General features: G+C 36.1%; 1 protein-coding gene across 1 annotated transcript; it reads right to left on the bottom strand.

Annotated features, from left to right (window-relative positions):
- Positions 1-11,025: 11,025 nt before the first annotated feature.
- Positions 11,026-17,950, bottom strand: btc (betacellulin, epidermal growth factor family member). The gene is made up of 6 exons (XM_067376022.1): positions 17,687-17,950; positions 17,187-17,291; positions 14,090-14,207; positions 13,870-14,016; positions 13,617-13,750; positions 11,026-12,118 (listed from the first exon to the last, which is right to left on the bottom strand). The coding sequence occupies exons 1-5, from the start codon at positions 17,724-17,726 to the stop codon at positions 13,618-13,620; spliced, it is 543 nt and encodes a 180-aa protein (XP_067232123.1). The 5' UTR covers positions 17,727-17,950; the 3' UTR covers positions 11,026-12,118; position 13,617.
- Between the last annotated feature and the right edge of the window lie 896 nt (positions 17,951-18,846).

Genomic DNA, 18,846 nt, shown 5'->3' with positions numbered 1-18,846 from the left:
AGAACAGAGCCGAGAGCCGCTGAACGGTGACCGCCTGTGAGATCTCGTAATGGAACTAAACTGGCCGCATTTACAATCTCATAAAGAAAACCATTGTTGAGAAACATAGCCGTCTTTGAAATCTAATGACAGAACAGCCACTGAACCCTGACTGCCGTGAGATCTTGTAATTGAGCTAAACTGGCTGTCAGTGAGATCTCATGAAGTAACAAAATCGCCTTTGCAATTCGGTAAAGACAACCAAAAACTACCGTCTTTGAAATCAAATCACAGAGCAGAGCCAACAGCCAAAGAATGCTCAAGGCCCATGTGATCTTGTAACGGAACTAAACCGGCTGTCAGTGAAATCTTGTCAAGGAACAAAACCAGCCGCCCATGTGATCTTGTGATCTTGTAACGGAACTAAACCAGTTGTCAGTGAAATCTTGTCAAGGAACAAAACCAGCCACCCATATGATCTTGTAACGGAACAAAACCGGCCGCCTTTGGAATCTTGTAAAAAAAAAAAACATCTTTGCGAACGTGGCAGTCTTTGAAATCACATAACAGAACTGATCCCACAGCCACTGAACGCCGACCGCCCGTAAGATGAAATCTCGTGAAAAAACAAAACCAGCCGCCTTTGCAATCTTGTAAAGAAAACCATCTTTGAGAACCATAGCTGTCTTTGAAATCTAATGACAGAACTGCCCGTGAGATCTTGTAATTGAACTAAACCGGCCGTCATTGAGATTGTGTGAAGTAACAAAACTGGACGCATTTACAATCTCGTAAAGAGAACCAAAAACGACTGTCTTTGAAATCACATGACAGAACAGAGCTGACAGCCAAAGAACGCTGTCCGCCCATGTGATCTCGTAACCGAACTAAACCGGCTGTCAGTGAAATGTCATTGAGGAACAAAACTGGTCACCTTTGCAATCTTTTTTTAAAAAAAAAAACATTTTTGAGAACCATGGTAGTCTTAGAAATCAAATGACAGAACTGATCCCACAGCCACTGAACGCTGACCACCCGTAAGATCTCGTGGAACTAAACCGGCAGAGGTGGAAAGTCCAGGGGCCAGAAAGTAAAAGAAGATTTGTGTGAAAGAAACAAAGTGGTTTGTAATAAGTGTAGATGCAGAGATCTAGAGAGATCTGTAAGTGTTTAAATCAGAGGTGGAAAGTCCAGGAGTATTAATGATTCTGTGAAAACATAACCAACCCCACCTGATCTTCTTTTCTCTTTGCTTGTCTGGCTGTTAAAACTCAGTTATTACAGCCCAAACAAAATCTAACAGTCAAGGGTCAAGAGCTCAACTAAAGCAAACCCTGATCTTTGTGATGGTGTCTTAAAAATTGTGATGTTCTCCTTTTGTGATGCCGCTTGTTAACATCAGGTGTCTTCAATAATGGTCAATCATGACTCAATTAAACACTTATTTATCTCATTAACTTTAATGCCGCTTCAGTGGGTGGAATAAAAATATGGCAGGACTTTTACTTTCTGACCCCTGGACTTTCCACCTCTGAAAACTGACTGCCCTTGCAATCTTGTAAAGAAAACCATCTTTGAGAACCATTGTCGTCATTGAAATCTAATGACAGAACAGCCACTGAAGGATGGCTGCCCATGAGAGCTCGTAATTTAACTAAACCGGCCGTCAGTGAGATTTCGCGAAAGAACAAAACTGGATGCCTTTGAAATCTCGTAAAGAGAACCAAAAAGGCCGTCTTTGAAATCACATGACAGTGAAATCTCGTAGAGAAACAAAACCGGCCGCCTTTGCAATCTTGTAAAGAAAACCATTTTTGAGAACCATAGCCATCTTTAAAATCTAATGACAGAACAGTCACTGAATGCCGACTGCCCGTAAGATCTTGTAACCAAACTAAACAAACCGTCAATATGTTCTCAATCCCGTCTTTGAAATCGAATTACCGAACAGAACCAACAGACACTGAATGCTGACGGCCCATGTGATTTCGTAATCGAACTAAACTGGCAGTCGGTGAAATCTTGCAAATAAACAAAACCAGCCGCCTTTGCAATTCTGTAAAGACAACCATCTTTGGGAATCATAGCCATCTTTGAAATCTAATGACAGAACAGAACTGATAATCTCTGAATGCTGACTACTTGTGAGATCTCAAAATTGAACTAAACTGGCAGTCAGTGAAATCTTGTAAATTAACAAAACCAGCTGCCTTTGCAATCCCTTAAAGAAAACCACCTTTGAAAACCGTGGTCGTCTTTGAAATCACATGACAGAACAGATCTGACAGCCACTGACTGCCAACCTCCCATAAGATCTCGTAACTGAACTAAACTGGCCGTCAGTGAAATCTTGCCAACGAACAAAACCGGCCACCTTTGCAACACTCAAAAAAAATAAATAACTTGTTGGTCTAACTTAATTCAAATATGACACCTATTTCCACACAGTTGAACTGATTTATTTGAACTTAAGCTAAATTAATTGTGATGAGTAAAACTCATCCTAATTGAATGAGATCACACCAGTTTCATTTGACGTATTCTGTGAATGTTTCCTGAATATAACTCTAGTTGATCCAACCAGTGCTATTGCAATTCAGACTGGTGCCCTTGTACAGTGTTGCTCAAGTTTTTTGCTAAACATTTGTAGCATGCATGTAATGATCAGATAAAGAACTTCTTCTCATCACTGGCTTTAGCACAATTAAAGCTTGAGAATAACATATATTTATTTTATGTAGCCACCCATAGCCTAACCACAAGGTCTACACTTCAGCATAATGGTAACCTCATAAAAATCGACATAACATAAACTCTTTTAAATGTCAAATAACTGAACATCAAACTTTAAAGGTATTTCCCTTTCCTAAAAAAAAAAAAACACATTAAACAGCACTTAATTTCAACATTTACTGTCCTGATCTATCCCTACGCAAAGCATGCTGAGAACTAAATCCACTGCCCAGTTTCAATCAATGCAACATAAATGATTTGTGTAGTCCTAACACAAATGGATTTGGTTAACCTAACATTTTACAAATTCAATTTCATTTAACATAGTACAATTGAGTGCAAATGCCAATTAAGTAAAAACTAAAGATTTGTGTTGGTTCAGCTTATTTTATTTAAATAAACTGAGCAAGCAGCTAGAATCATTTTTTTGAGTGAATCTTGTAAAGAAAACTTTGAGAAACATGGCTATATTTAAAGTGTGAACAGAGCCAAGAGCCACTGAACGCTGACCGCCCGTGAGATCAAAGATAAAATGCTGATTCATTCAGGAAGAATATAAGTAAATATAAGATTTATTCAGGAACAAAACAATTGAATGAGTGAATCTTTGCATCATTTGTTCAAAACAATGATTCACCGAGGAATAAAACAAGCGATCTTTATGAGCAATTCAGAATTCCAACTTTCCAACATACTGAAATCTCACAATCCAGTCCACAAATAATAATGGTACAAGTTCATATATTACATTCCATTTCCTTTATTGCTGATGATGGCATTGAGAATGACCGAAGCTAATATTTGCCAAAGGTAATCTTAATTAAAACTGCAGCAGTCACTCCAATAGATTAGTGCCTCAAGGCAAACAGCCATGTGATTGCATACATTTCAGGATACATTAAAAACCGCGAAAAAAATGCAAATTTAAAATAACAGACTACTGACATTTAAAGAGGGGCAAAACATTTGTATATCTTCATACAGGCCAACTATTCCATGTAGGAAATCTCACTTGGATGCCAATCAGTTGCTCGTCCTCATGCTGTATCAGCATGATTTCTGAGCCAATTAAGACTAATGAACAACACCTATCTCACATTGCACCATATGATGCCTGTTTTAACAACACAAATTTACAGAGGAAATACAACACAAAGTAATATTTCTAAATTCAAATTATGCATGTCCCCTGTTGCTCCACGTTCTGTTCATCTTCCATTGTACAGTTGTCACGGTCTCTGGTTGCAGCACAAAGGAAAATTGTCAGGATCTTGACGCAGCTTCTTTTATTAAACAAACTCAAAACCTTTACAAAAGACTCTTGGGAGCAAGAACAGAACAACCAACATATCAATGACAAGGACAGACAGAGAACTGAAAGAAACACAGGGTTTAAATACAAGGGCAAACAGAGGAAGTGATTAGATAATTAATGAAACACACCTGAACTAAATTAACACAATCAGTGGCCATGGAAACAAACAGGTGAGGAATGAAGGAAAACTGACCTGATCTAATAAACAGATTAGAAGATAACAGAAACTCAAACATGAACAGAACTCAAAACGTGACAACAGTTCACCAACACAAAGATGAATCAGATTTTGGTATTATAAGCTAGTTATATAAGTTATAATACGTGGAGGTTAATTTCAGACAAAAAGAAAACATTCAGTCCCAGTCCCCTGACTGAAAGAAAACATTCAGTCCCAGCTTGTGCTTTCAGTCCATCAAAAGTAATCTCAAAAGCACCACATCAAAGCAGCAATGAATCTCACCTTGGATGAAATAAGTATAGCTTGATGTGAATTGTGAATGCTTGCAAAGTGTCAGAGTGACTTATAGTTCCTGTGTAAATATGATGGCTATAAAGGCTTTTAAATACATCCCCAGCTGCTCAGATACAAAGTCAACTCTGCAGCTGACATCCTTGTAATTAAGTGATAGTGTGACGGATATTTCAAAATTCTCTCTGATGGTTCACTAAACAAAACATATTCCCCTTGTTCCCTGTGATTAGCAATTTTCAGAATAAATGACTAGTGATTACTGTTCTTTGACATGTCAAACAAAAATACATACTGAGACTAAATTGAAAAAAAAAACTAAATTGTATGTATAACAATTGCTTTTGATTTGCAATTTACTTCTGAATAATCATGCCCCTCTTTGTATAAATAATAGATTATTATTCATCATATTCAACAACCCACGTATATATTCTACCTCAGATATTTTTTTTATTCAACCGAGTTATTTGAACAGTTATCATAGCAAATATTAAGTCTCTAAAATTGCTTTTCAAACATTGGTAATAGGAAATAGAACTGAAGTGTTAGTCAATTAAAATAATTATTAATGCGTTGTAACCATGAAGTTTCAAAAACTACATTTTTAATTAAAATAAGTAATATGACATCAGTGCATGTTGTACACTTTGATATTAAGCTGTCTGAATTACATTCAATTATTTTAATATCTAAATAATTCAACAATTAAGTCTCGTTTGGTCTTCTTTGGAAGGCCAACTAGTGGGCCCCATGCAAACCCCTGCTTTAGATCTCCCCCTTGGTTTCTGACTAAAAATATATGATAAATAGTGTATTTTCAAGTCAGTGTTTGTGAAGGAACAGGATATTTCATCTGTCTCTGAGATGAACAGCATTTCTGACTATGTTCATTCTGCACATTTTCAATTTATTTTGCTGTTTCCATGACAATTTAAAGCAGCAATCGGGCTGTAGACCTCAAAACTATTTATATCAGCTAAATGAACTCAAAATATTTAAGCTACAAGAAGAGTTTAAAATACAAACCCGATTCCAAAAAAGTTGGGACACTGTACAAATTGTGAATAAAAACAGAATGCAATGATGTGGAAGTTTCAATTTTCAATATTTTATTCAGAATACAATATAGACGACATATCAAATGTTTAAACTGAGAAAATATCATTTAAGGTAAAAATAAGTTGATTTTAAATTTCATGGCATCAACACATCTCAAAAAAGTTGGGACAAGGCCATGTTTACCACTGTGTGGCATCCCCTCTTCTTTTTATAACAGTCTGCAAACGTCTGGGGACTGAGGAGACAAGTTGCTCAAGTTTAGGAATAAGAATGTTGTCCCGTTCTTGTCTAATACAGGCTTCTAGTTGCTCAACTGTCTTAGGTCTTCTGTCGCATCTTCCTCTTTATGATGCGCCAAATGTTTTCTATGGGTGAAAGATCTGGACTGCAGGCTGGCCATTTCAGTACCCGGATCATTCTTCTACGTAGCCATGATGTTGCAATTGATGCAGTATGTGGTCTGGCATTGTCATGTTGGAAAATGCAAGGTCTTCCCTGAAAGAGACGACGTCTGGATGGGAGCATGTGTTGTTCTAGAACTTGGATATACCTTTCAGCATTGATGGTGCCTTTCCAGATGTGTAAGCTGCCCATGCCACACGCACTCATGCAACCCCATACCATTAGAGATGAAGGCTTCTGAACTGAGCGCTGATAACAACTTGGGTTGTCCTTGTCCTCTTTAGTCCGGATGACATGGCATCTCAGTTTTCCAAAAAGAACTTCAAATTTTGATTCGTCTGACCACAGAACAGTTTTCCACTTTGCCACAGTCCATTTTAAATGAGCCTTGGCCCAGAGAAAATGCCTGCGCTTCTGGATCATGTTTAGATATGACTTCTTGGCACGGTGGATTGTGTTCACCGACAATGTTTTCTGAAAGTATTCCTGAGCCCATGTTGTGATTTCAATTACAGTAGCATTCCTGTATGTGATGCAGTAGCATTCCTTGCTGCTTGCATCAAATTCAAGGTGTTGACGCTCGCTTACAGATCTACCACACGCTCAGCACCCTCCTACTTCCACTCACTCTTACGAGTCTACACTCCTACCAGAAGCCTACGGTCTTCAAAGGAGCGAAGGCTTGTGGTACCGTCACAGAGAGGCTCGAAATCACTCTCCAGCACATTCTCATTCACTGTCCCTTGCTGGTGGAATGATCTTCCCGCCTTCATCCGGAATGCTGAATCCCTGGCAACATTCAAAAGACGTGAAAACTCATCTCGTTCATGAGCACTTAACCTCATCTTAGAGAAAAAAAAAAAATTCTTATACCTATCATTTCACTTTCTCTCTACTGTATTGTAGCTTATGATACTCTGAGCACTGCCTATAACTTTTATTGTGAGCACTTCTTGTCTATTTGCTTCGTCATGACGACTCGCTTGTTGTATTCCTCACTTGTAAGTCGCTTTGGATAAAAGCGTCTGCCAAATGAATAAATGTATGTATGAATGAATAAATGTATGATGCAGTGCCGTCTAAGGGCCCATGGATCACAAGCATCCTGTATGGTTTTCCGGCCTTGACCCTTACTCACAGAGATTGTTCCAGATTCTCTGAATCTTTGGATGACATTATGCACTGTAGATGATGATAACTTCAAACTCTTTGCAATTTTTCTCTGAGAAACTCCTTTCTGATATTACTCCACTATTTTTCGCCACAGCATTGGGGGAATTGGTGATCCTCTGCCCATCTTGACTTCTGAGAGACACTGCCACTCTGAGAGGCTCTTTTTATACCAATCATGTTGCAAAAAGTTGCAAATTGGTCCTCCAGCTGTTCCTTATATGTACATTTAACTTTTACGGCCTCTTATTACTACATGTCCCAACTTTTTTGGAATGTGTAGTTCTCATGAAATCCAAAATGAGCCAATATTTGGCATGACATTTCAAAATGTCTCACTTTCAACATTTGATATGTTATCTATATTCTATAGTGAATAAAATATAAGTTTATGAGATTTGTAAATTATTGCATTCCTGTTTAATTCACAATTTGTACAGTGTCCCAACTTTTTTGGAATTGGGTTTGTATGTATTTTAAATGTTTATTTATTTACCTTTATATTTAAAATTTGGTATTTTTAATAAAGACCACATCATCGCTTGGTGGATCCTGATTGAGCCTTGTCTGTTTTGTTTTATCTTTTTTGGTAGTTTAATATTAAATCATCCTCAAACAGACTCCATTTAAAATTGTTTCACATCATTGCCTAAAAATAACAGCTGTTTCAAATAACCTTGACATTCACTGGCTTTTTTATTTAACCCTCCATTACCGTATTGATCATTTGTTATTGTAGAAGGGAATTGCTTCTGCAGTCACCTCTTGCTCTATCTTTGCCCTAATATAAGGTGTGTGAGTCATGCTGACAATCCCATATACTGTTACACACTAGAAGCATGAGAAGGAATGAAACATCATTCACCTTTAAGACCATGTCAAGTTCAGTTCAAAAGACCTTGAGAATAATATAAAGAACCAGGTTTAAACCACACAATTTAGAGTCTGCTAAATGGACCAGATCCCTATTCGCTGGGTCAAAGCATGGTCGATTTCTCAAAGCCACCTGCTACAAGAGAAATCTTGAGTTCTGGTCAAGCTCTCCACAACTTTCTGGCAAAAAGCAGATGGACTTCCAGCTGTGCTATGATTATGAAAGTGTTAATGAGGTGTGAGTGAAAGAATTGCACCGGTTCCCCTAGAGAAACACAAGAGCAATAAGAGACGTTTTTGTGCTGTTTCTGATCCTCAGGGTAACACAAGTTGAAGTGTAGGAGTAAGTGAGAACAATACACATTTGTCAATTAGCTTGCACAAGAACTTCTCTTGTTGTCCTGTAGATGGCAGTGTATTCTCTTTAAAAATGACAAGGAGTCAATTTAAATTTAAAATTTAAAGCAGCGTTTCACCCAAAAATTAAAATTCTGTCATTTTTTAATTGGCTTTTTACCTTCATGCCATTTCAAACCTGTATGACTTTGTTTCTTCAGTGGAACAAAAAAAAAGGTTCATTTCCAGCAGTCTTTTCAACAGAGTGCTGCAGTGATGACGTATTTATAGGTAAACCCAGAAATTAATATCATCCTAGCTCCCTTGACATAAAACCCAATAGGATTTTCTATTGGCTTTTGGATTATTGCAGAAAACAAGTTCTGTGACCAACAAAAGCTTATTATGTTTACACGTTTTGTTCATCAAGAATAAAAAAAAATGATACAACTTATAAGAATTTTCAACCCAAAAATACAATCAGAAGTAAAAAGCTAAACGTGTTAACTAAGCTTCCACTGTAAATGTGGACTAGTGTGTAAATGAGTTTACCTGTTGTTTGGCGTGATGACATTTGTGTTCCTGACAACCTCTCTAGTCCCATTTAGCCACTTGTTAGCAAAAGCCTTTTATAAGTATAAAAAAAAAAAATCACAAGGGGGTTTTACTGATGTATTTCATATGGAAGAGGATTAGGGCCAAGCAATAATAAAAAAATTAAACCATCTCGAGATTAAAGTTGTTAAATTTCGAGAAAAAAGTCGAAATAAAATGTTGAGAATAAACTCATTAAATTATGAGAAAAAACGCGTTAAATTTAAAGAAAGCAAAAAGTCGAGATAAAATGTTGAGGATAAACTCGTTAAATTACGAGAAAAAAAATCGAGATAAAATGTTGAGAATAAAGTCATTAAATCACGAGAAAAAAGTCATTAAATTACAAGAACAAATTCGTTAAATTATGAGAAAAATTACGTTAAATTTCGAGAAAAAAGTGGAGATAAAATGTTAGGAATAAACTCATTAAATTATGAGAATAAAGTCACTAAATTACGAGAAAAAAGTAATTAAATTATGAGAACAAAATCGTAATTTAAAGAACTTGTTCTCGAAATGTAACGACTTTTTTTCTCGCAATTTAATGACTTTATTCTCAACATTTTATCTCGACCTTTTTCTCAATTTAATGAGTTTTTTTTTCTCGTAATTTAACAAGTTTATTCTCAATATTTTATTTCGACTTTTTTTCTCGAAATTTAACGAGTTTCTTTTCTCGAAATTTAACAACTTTAATCTCGAGATGGTTTTATTTTTTATTATTGCTTGGCCCTAATCCTCTTCTGTAATTTTTTTATCATAGAATAAAACGTGAAAATATCTTGAGCTCATTTCAGAGATTTAGCCAAAAAACCAATTGGCTACATCCGAAATCGCATACTCTCGAGTCTATTTGGAAAAATTACTTCACAGCAGCAGTTGCATCGCTTCACTGCCATACACAAATCGTTTCCTGTGGCCTCATGGGTTAGTAAAGCGTCCTTTGTGTGTAGCAGGTAATAGTAGGTAATTCGGGTACTTTTTGCTTATTCTTTTATGAGTACTGTGAATTCAGACAGACATATTTTTTCATATACTGTTTTTCACCTATATATACAGTAGTAGAGAAGTATGCGATTTTGGAAGCAACCATTGACTTCAGGACAAAGGAACCATAAGTGCTAAAATGCTGACTTGCTTCAGGGTTTTGGCCTACAAAAATATGTCATCCTGCAGCACTTTATATGAAATTGAATTAAACTCCAAAATTCCAAAAGCAATATTTAAACTCTTATGAAGCAATTGAATGGCTTAATTTAAGTCATTAGTCACTGAACATCTAGTTCAATTAAAAGCTATTCAAAAGAATATTTTTTTTTTTTACTTCAAAAGCAGTCTGAGTGATTCATTCACAAATTGGACTAGTTCTCGTGTTCAACTTTCTCACTGATGAAGATATCGTATGGCTTCAGAATACCTAGAAAAAAAGGTGAGATCAGAGTGATCTCTTATCTCCTGCAAAAAGAGTGTTGTATCGGTTACCTATTTCATTCACTTTGAGACACGCCTTCCTTTTTCATTTCCTGCTGCTTTAGTTCAGGGGAAATTCAACTGAATGAAACATTCATCACAGGTCACTGCTACACTAGTGGAACAGAAGTTTAAATGGGCCTCAGATCATATGATCTATCACAGCCTTTATATCTTGCAACAAAAATACTTTAAAATATCTGTAGCTTCATGCTTGTAATGTGCATATTGTTGTCTGGTTAAGCGATGTTCTGTTGAAACCTGACACAGCTCTGATAAATATCATGGAAAACATCTGCCTCACAAGATCCTACCAATTGAGGTGCTGCATTCCTGTCGTTCTCCAATCACTGACATGAGGCCAAGACGGGCTATTTATGGCTGTGCTGAAACACGAGGTCTGTCCGTGCTGGTCACACCGGCCAGTTTCTATTGGCATCAGCACAGACTGAGGCTTCAAAAACGTATGAGTAATAAAAGTTAAGACAAGGCGGCTCTTCAAAGCTTTATCTATAATGATAACGGTTAAATAATCCCTCAGACTGGATGTTTGAGGGCAGCCGTAACTAGGGCGAAAAACAAACAATAAAACAGATGGAACATTTCTTGGAAGCAGGGTTGGTAGATAGTTTATTCTAACTAAACACCTTTGCACATTCCATGGACATTTTCCACCTTGGTATGAAAAATAATCAGCTTATGTGCCATATTCACTGTGTTTACAGAACATAATGCAAGCATTTTCATAAAACAAAAATCCATCTCTTAAAACCCACTGAAAATCAAACTTTCTTGTGTAATATAACATTAAAGAAATAAAAATACTCACATTAATTACTTTATAAAGACATTGTATGGTATAAAGTAAATACAGCTTTGCATTTAAAGAAAATTTCAAAAACGTTAAGTGTTAACAATACAAATCTGAACAGCATGTGCAACATACATCTAACTTTACATCAACAAATTAAATCTTTCTAAACTGTACTTAACAAAACACAAATATATAAAGTTACTAATTTTTCATAAAAAAAAGTTTGTCGTCACTAAATATTTTTTACCAAACATATGGTTGCAAAACGTTATTTGTTTATTTATTATGGCTAATACTTCTGTCAAAAAAGCTCAATAAAGAAAACAAAAATACATTGTGGTAATTTTTCTCCAAAATGTACTTAATATATTCTTTTAAAATCAAAGAAAGCAAACCTTTTCTATTTACATGTTAATAAATAAATCAATGTTAAGAATAGATTTTGGTCCATCAATGGAGAACTACTTCCAGAAACAGTTGAAACTGTCAATATGACAATTTATTATTCAATTTTCACTTTATTATTATACAGAAACTTTTTTCAATATTCTGTGCTTCATATGCAATACAAATAGGCCTATATCTAAACCAACATGGATAGGCTTTATTTGCATTCAGCATATTGCACGGCACCTTTTAGTATATTTGAATTATGATACACTTTGTCATTACAGCCACTCTGAAGGCATATTTGTTCAGTTCAGCTACACTTTTTCCTACAAAGTGTGAAAATCATTTGTGGCATGAAGAATGAGGTAAACAGTAGCACACAGAATGGCAAAGGTTGCCTGACATACCATATCTCCCAAATTCTTTTAAAGCTGTAAAACACTGCTTTCATCATTCCGCAAGTCCACGTTTCCAGGCCATTACCAACCCTGGCAGGATCACTTCACTGTTTTAATGAAACAAAAAGATCATTAGACCCATCTCTTAGCAACCTAGCCACCAAGGTCTGAACACTGTCACAATAGCTACATATTTCAAACAAGCATTTAGCTTATGTTGTCTATACTTTTCTTTAAAGAGCTTGCTGCGCACTTCTAAAATGCTTTTAGCATGAACTAAGAGAGGATGACAAGGAGGATGACATTACTTCATAAAATTAAAGGTGCCCTAGAATCAAAAATTGAATTTACCTTGGCATAGTTGAATAACAAGAGTTCAGTACATGGAAAAGACATACACTGGGTTTCAAACTCCTTTGCGTCCTCCTTCTTAAATAAATCTCATTTGTTTAAAAGACCTCTGAAGAACAGGCGAATCTCAACATAACATTGACTGTTACGTAACAGTCGAGATCATTAATATGTATGACCCCAATATTTGCATATGCCAGCTCATGTTCAATGCATTACACAAGGGCAGTCAGTATTAATGTCTGGATCTGTGCACAGCTGAATCAACAGACTAGCTAAGCAAGCAAGAACAATAGCGACAAATGTCAGATGGAGCGATAATAACTGACATGATCCATGATTACATGATATTTTTAGTGATATTTGTAAATTGTCTTTCTAAATGTTTTGTTAGCATGTTGCTAATGTACTGTTAAATGTGGTTAAAGTTACCATCGTTTATTACTGTATTCACAGAGCCAAGAGAGCCGTCGCTATTTTCATTTTTAAACACTTGCAGTCTGTATAATTCATAAACACAACTTCATTCTTTATAAATCTCTCCAACAGTGTGTAATGTTAGCTTTAGCCACAGAGCATATAGCCTCAAACTCATTCAGAATCAAATGAAAACATCCAAATAAATACTATACTCGCATAATCCGAAGCTTGCATGCAGCATGCATGACGAACATTTTGTAAAGATCCATTTGAGGGTTATATTAGTGAACTTTGTTTATGCACTGTAATAGTCGAGAGCTCGGGGGGCGTGGAGCGCGTGATTTAAAGGGGCCGCAGCCTGAATCGGTGCATAGTTAATGATGCCTCAAAATAGGCAGTTAAAAAAATACATAAAAAAAATCTATGGGGTATTTTGAGCTGAAACTTCACAGACACATTCAGAGGACACCTTAGACTTATATTACATCTTGTGAAAGAATGTTCTAGGGCACCTTTAAGTTTAAACCACTGCAGTCATGTTGATGGTTTTAATGTCTTTAGTACTTTTCTGGACCTTGAATGTGGTGATTATATTGCTATCTATGAATGAGTCATATACCTCTCAGATTTCGTCAAAAATATCTTAATTTGAGTTCTGAAGATGAACGAAGGTCTTACGGGTGTGGGACGACGTGAGGGTGAGTAATTAATGACAACTGCAACTGCAGTCCTAAACTATTTGAGAACCACTGGTTTACATGATCTGAACATTAAGTGGCCCTAATGCAATATGCTGTTCATGTAAAATGAATAAGGCAGGAGAAGAATACTCACTTCATACAGCATTAGTGTCAGATGTGTCAACTGGTGCAGCTGAAGCTTCGTGTGCGTTTAGTGAACTGAGTTTCGCCTCTTCATCACTTGTTTCCTTTTTTCTCTTCTTCTTTCTACATGGTTTATATCGTTTACTGTGAAACAAAATAGGAAGATGGTAAAAAGAACAACATTAAAGATTAAATAAACACTGAAGACTGACAATTTTAAGCTTGAACAAGTTTGAATCTTAATAGCGTAACACATCACTCACTGTGTACAGACACATATGAAGACGATGAGCAGAATCAGAAAGACCAATCCTGCGACCACACATGCGATGACTATTTTTCTTCGTTCTCCCACATGAAAACCAAGGTCAAGATATTCACACCTAGTCCCAATATATCCTGCTTCACATCTGTGCAAATGTATGAGAAAATTATTTAACATTTACTTGAGCTCTGATTGGTTGAGTTATGGACAGGTCTCACCTGCATGAAGGAGTGTTCTGCTCCTTCACAAAACGGCAAACGCCTTGGATACAGTAATGCTGGTATTCTTTTGGACACTTCGAGAAGTGCCCACCCCAAGTGTGGTCATCTTTTGAATCTGTGTAAATTTTAAGCGTACATATCACATCACCATCAAACGCATCCACAACTGTTCAAAAGCATAGGGTCGATGACTTTTTTGAAAGTTATGCTATGTTATACCAAAGCTGCATTTATTTGGTCAAAAATACAGAAATATTGTGAAATGTTTCTAATGTAATATTTAAAAAAAAAAAAAAAAAAAAAGCTGAATTTTCAGCATCATTACACCAGTCTTCAGTGTCACATGATCCTTCAGAAATCATTTTAATATGCTGATTTGGTGCTCAAGAAACATTTATTTTTTATCAATGCTGAAAACAGTTGTGCTGCTTAAATACTTTTTTTCTGGATTCTTTGATTAATAAAAAGTTTAATTTATTTGCAATAGAAATCATTTGTAACATTATAATTGTCTTTACGGTCACTTTTGATCAATAGATTTACATACTAATATTCTATCCAATACTTATTTTCATGTTATTATGGTTGATATTAAAATTCTATACTAATTTGTCTAAATATATTAAAAATACTATATAACTAATAATAATAAAAATAATATAACAATAACTATATCCTTAAAATACAGAGTAATTACCTAGACAGCAACATAGTGTGGCCCAGATCCGGCCCACATCAGGTACAGTGGTGATCAGAATTATTGGAAGCCTTAGTAAATATGATCAAAGATGACTATAAAAATAAATCTGCATTGTTTATCCTTTTGATCTTTAATTCATAAAATTAGCAAAAATCAAATCTTTCATTGAAGGAAAAGAATTGAAAGTGGGGGGGAAAAAAAAAAAATCACATTATGAAATAAATGGTTTTCTCCAAAACACGTTGGCCACAATTATTGGCACCCTTTTATTCAGTACTTTTTCCTCCTTTTGCCAAGGTAACAGCTCTGAGTTTTCTTCTATAATGCCTGATGAGAACAGAGACCATTCCTTCATACAGAATCTCTCCAGATCCTTCAGATTCCAGCTCCATGCTGGTTCTTCTTCTCTTCAGTTCACTCCACTCATTTTCTTTAGGATTCAGGTCAGAGGACTGGGACGACCATGGCAGAAGCTTCATTTCGTGCTCAGTGACACATTTTTGTGTTGGATTTGATGTTTGTTTTGGATCATTGTCCTGATGGAAGCTCCAACCACTGCCCATTATTGGATTTCTAGCAGAAGTGGTCAGGTTTTGATTTTTTTTATCTGTTGGTATTTGATAGAATCCATGAAGCCATGTATCTGAACAAGATGTCCAGGACCTCCAGCAGAAAAGTAGGCCACAACATTAAAGATCCAACAGTATATTTAACCGTGGACATGGGGTACTTTTTATCCATGTGTGCACCAAACCCATCTGGTGGATTTGCTGCCACAAAGCTCTTTTTTTAGTTTCATCTGACCACAGAAGCCGGTCCCGTTTGAAGTTCCAGTCTTGTCTGACAACTGAATATGCTGGAGATTGTTTCTGGATGAGAGTAGAGGATTTTTCTTGAAACCCTCCCGAACAACTTGTGGGGATGTAGGTGCTGTTTGGTCATTTTTTTAGGCTTTCTGAGACTCAAGAATCAACTAATCTCTGCAGTTCTCCAGCTGTGATCCTTGAAGAGTCTTTGGCCACTCAAACTTTCCTTCTCACTGTGCATTAGGACGATTTAGACACACGTCCTCTTCCAGGCAGATTTTTAACATCTTTAGTTGATTGGAACTTCTTAATTATTGAAATGGGGATTTTCAATGCTTTAGCTATTTTCTTACAGCCACTTTCTATTTTGTGAAGCTCAACAATCTTTTGCTGCACATCAGAACTATATTGTTTGTTTTTACTCATTGTGATGAATGTTTAAGGGAATTTGGCCTTTGTGTTTCCTCATGTTTGTACTCCTGTGGAACAGGAAGTCATGGCAGGACAATTTCATGTTTATGATCACCCTGGTGTGCTAAAAAATGTAAATATGAATGGGAATATACTTCAGAGATATTTTACTCATAAATATTCTAGGGGTGCCAATAATTGTGGCAAACGTGTTTTGAAGATAAACATTTATTTCATAATGTGAAACCCCACTTTCAATTCTTTTCCTTCAATGAAAGGTTTTAATTTTTGCTAATTTTAATAATTAAAGATCAAAATGATAAACAACGCAGATTTATTTTTAGTCATCTTTGATCATATTTACCAGTGGTGCCAATTATTCTGATCACCACTGTACATGTGGATTACACACGGACCAGATGTGGGCCGGATCTGGGCCGACGCTATGTTGCTGTCAGGGTAGGGTTGTCATTTTACTCATTCACAGTATTTTGTGTATGCCATTATACAAGGCACTGTAAAGGCCAAACTCAGTTCAAAGGACTAAGCTAGAAAAAAGACCGGTCTACAGAAACTGAAAATTGAGCTCTGAACTAAAAGTTGAATGGGAAAGGATCTAATTACAACCTCAGGCCACATGTAACATGATCTGAGTTCAGTCAGAGATGATTACCTGCTATACAGAGATGCTAAACTTGAGTTCGGAAGTTCTTAAATAAAATTACAAGATTTGAAGGGGATTATAAAAAGCTGAGTTATTATCATAACAGTCCAATTTTCCTCAGTGAACAGATTATAATATATTTCATGTTAAGCAAATGCTTTGACAGAATTTTGTGATCAAATAACACCAAATTTTTCATGCTATAAAAATATAGTTTAATTTAATATCCTATTTATCTCTTCAGCAGGTGGTCATGCTATCAAGACTTTCATGTCATGCCCAGGGGAAACCCTTTAAAAAAAAAATATATATATATATATTCACAACACAGCGGAGGCAAACACAGTGTTACATCTCACGTCTTTAAAGTCAGTGGTAGTCAAACCTCAGCACAGCTTCAAAATACGCTTTCTGCATGAGGTGTAATCTTGAAAGCGGAGTATACGGAAGATATCTCAGGCTTGGCTTGCTCATTATTTGAGAAGAACAGGTTGGGGTGCCATTGATATTTACCTGTGCAGTTGCTGCTGTTGTCATGGTGACCGCAGGACACAGTCCTATTCGCTGGTGCTTTTGTGGTATTCCATTCAGCCTGGGAATATTTGCATAGGACAACAGCTGAGGGCACACAACAAACAAATCACAGGTGGCATCATGCATATCTGGAGAACTGTACCATTAGATTGCTTTGCAGGATTTTTCAGGCAAATTATATAGGCCTCTTGAATGTGGTTACACTTTAAAATCCCTCCCTCCATGATTAACCAATAGCAGGTCTTCTAATGAGCTAAACTGAATTCCAGTGCTAAAAATACAATAGTATAAAGTAAGTTAGACACTCAGCTAAAGCAATGTCACGAACACATTAATAAATACAAATAAAGCAGCTATTTGTAGAAGGAAAAGTTGGCAAACGGGTACTTCTACAATCTATAGAGTGGTAAAATGTGCTTTGTAGACAAACAAAACACAGTTAAAGGCGATGAATACAAACCAACAATGGTGAAACGTACCTGCTATTAATCCCAAAATGAACCTGCGCGTCCTGTCCATTTGGATTTCGCGTTGTGCGTCACACTGAAGACTTCAATCCACGAGTTGCTGCTTCAGATTCAGACTTCATGTCGTTCATTTTCGAACTATTATTTTATTGAACGACTATAATAAGTTACTATTAACTTTTCAGCAGTCTTCTCAAAGTTTACCTTCGTGTCCTCAAGCTTAGAGGAGAGTGAAGGTTGGCTCAATAGAGGCGTGCGTGGGAGGTGCTAGTGTGTATCTTGTGTATCCTCCGCCTTTATGTTTGAATGAACATTCAGGCCTACTTTGGGCTTTTATTATTAGAGTTTCGGTAAGATATTTTCACCAAACTTGTTATACTCAAGTATGAGCTCATTCTGTACTCACAAGAAAAAATACGGGGCGATTCACCACTTGGTAGCGTTATAATGCGAATAAAACATGGAAACAGCTATAACAACCGTTTGTCAAGGCTAAATACATGTTCGATAAAATAAGGATTTTTATTAAGTATTGAAAAATGGATGACCAGGCATCACACAATATAATCTTGAAGTGGAGTACCTAACTCTGAAAAGAAATCTCAGAGGAAAAATGTAAAAGAAAAAGCCAGAGACTGATATTTTTCAGATTATTAAAGGATTAGTTAACTTTCAAATGAAAATTTCCTGATAATGTAGCCTACTCACCCCCATGTCATCCAAGATGCATGTCTTTCTTTCTTCAGTCAAAAAGATGAAAACATTCCAGGATTTTTCTCCATATAGTGGAATTCAAACAGATGATGGTCAAAATTAGTTTCAGTGCAGCATCAAAACGTTCTTCACGATCCCAGACGAGAAATAAGGGTCTTATATAGAGAAAATATAAAATATATAAAAAAAACATTATATACGTTTTAACCATAAATGCTCATCTTGAAATAGCTCTCTTCTTCTTCTTTATTAGAAGTCTGGCAGTGTAGACATTGCTAATTACTGCCCTCCACAGGTCAAAGTTTGAACTAATTGTTATATACTTGCACTAGTATATTGTATTTGACAATTTAGTTCAAACTTTGACCTGTAGAGGGCAGTGATTAACTTAGCAGTGTCTACACTGCTGGAATTCAAATGAAGAAGAAGAAGAGACCTAGTTCAAGATGAGCATTTAT

This window comes from Chanodichthys erythropterus, chromosome 22, assembly GCF_024489055.1.
Source record: "Chanodichthys erythropterus isolate Z2021 chromosome 22, ASM2448905v1, whole genome shotgun sequence".
Lineage (NCBI taxonomy): Eukaryota > Metazoa > Chordata > Actinopteri > Cypriniformes > Xenocyprididae > Chanodichthys > Chanodichthys erythropterus.
This window is presented reverse-complemented; position numbering and strand designations above follow the sequence as displayed.

Coding starts and splice junctions, on each gene's coding strand:
- btc (XM_067376022.1), bottom strand. CDS start 17,726: ATGGACAGGACGCGCAGGTTCATTTTGGGATTAATAGCAG. Junction 17,292..17,686: donor CATTTTGGGATTAATAGCAG/GTACGTTTCACC, acceptor GTGTGCCCTCAG/CTGTTGTCCTATGCAAATAT. Junction 14,017..14,089: donor CAGAACACTCCTTCATGCAG/GTGAGACCTGTC, acceptor ACATTTGCACAG/ATGTGAAGCAGGATATATTG.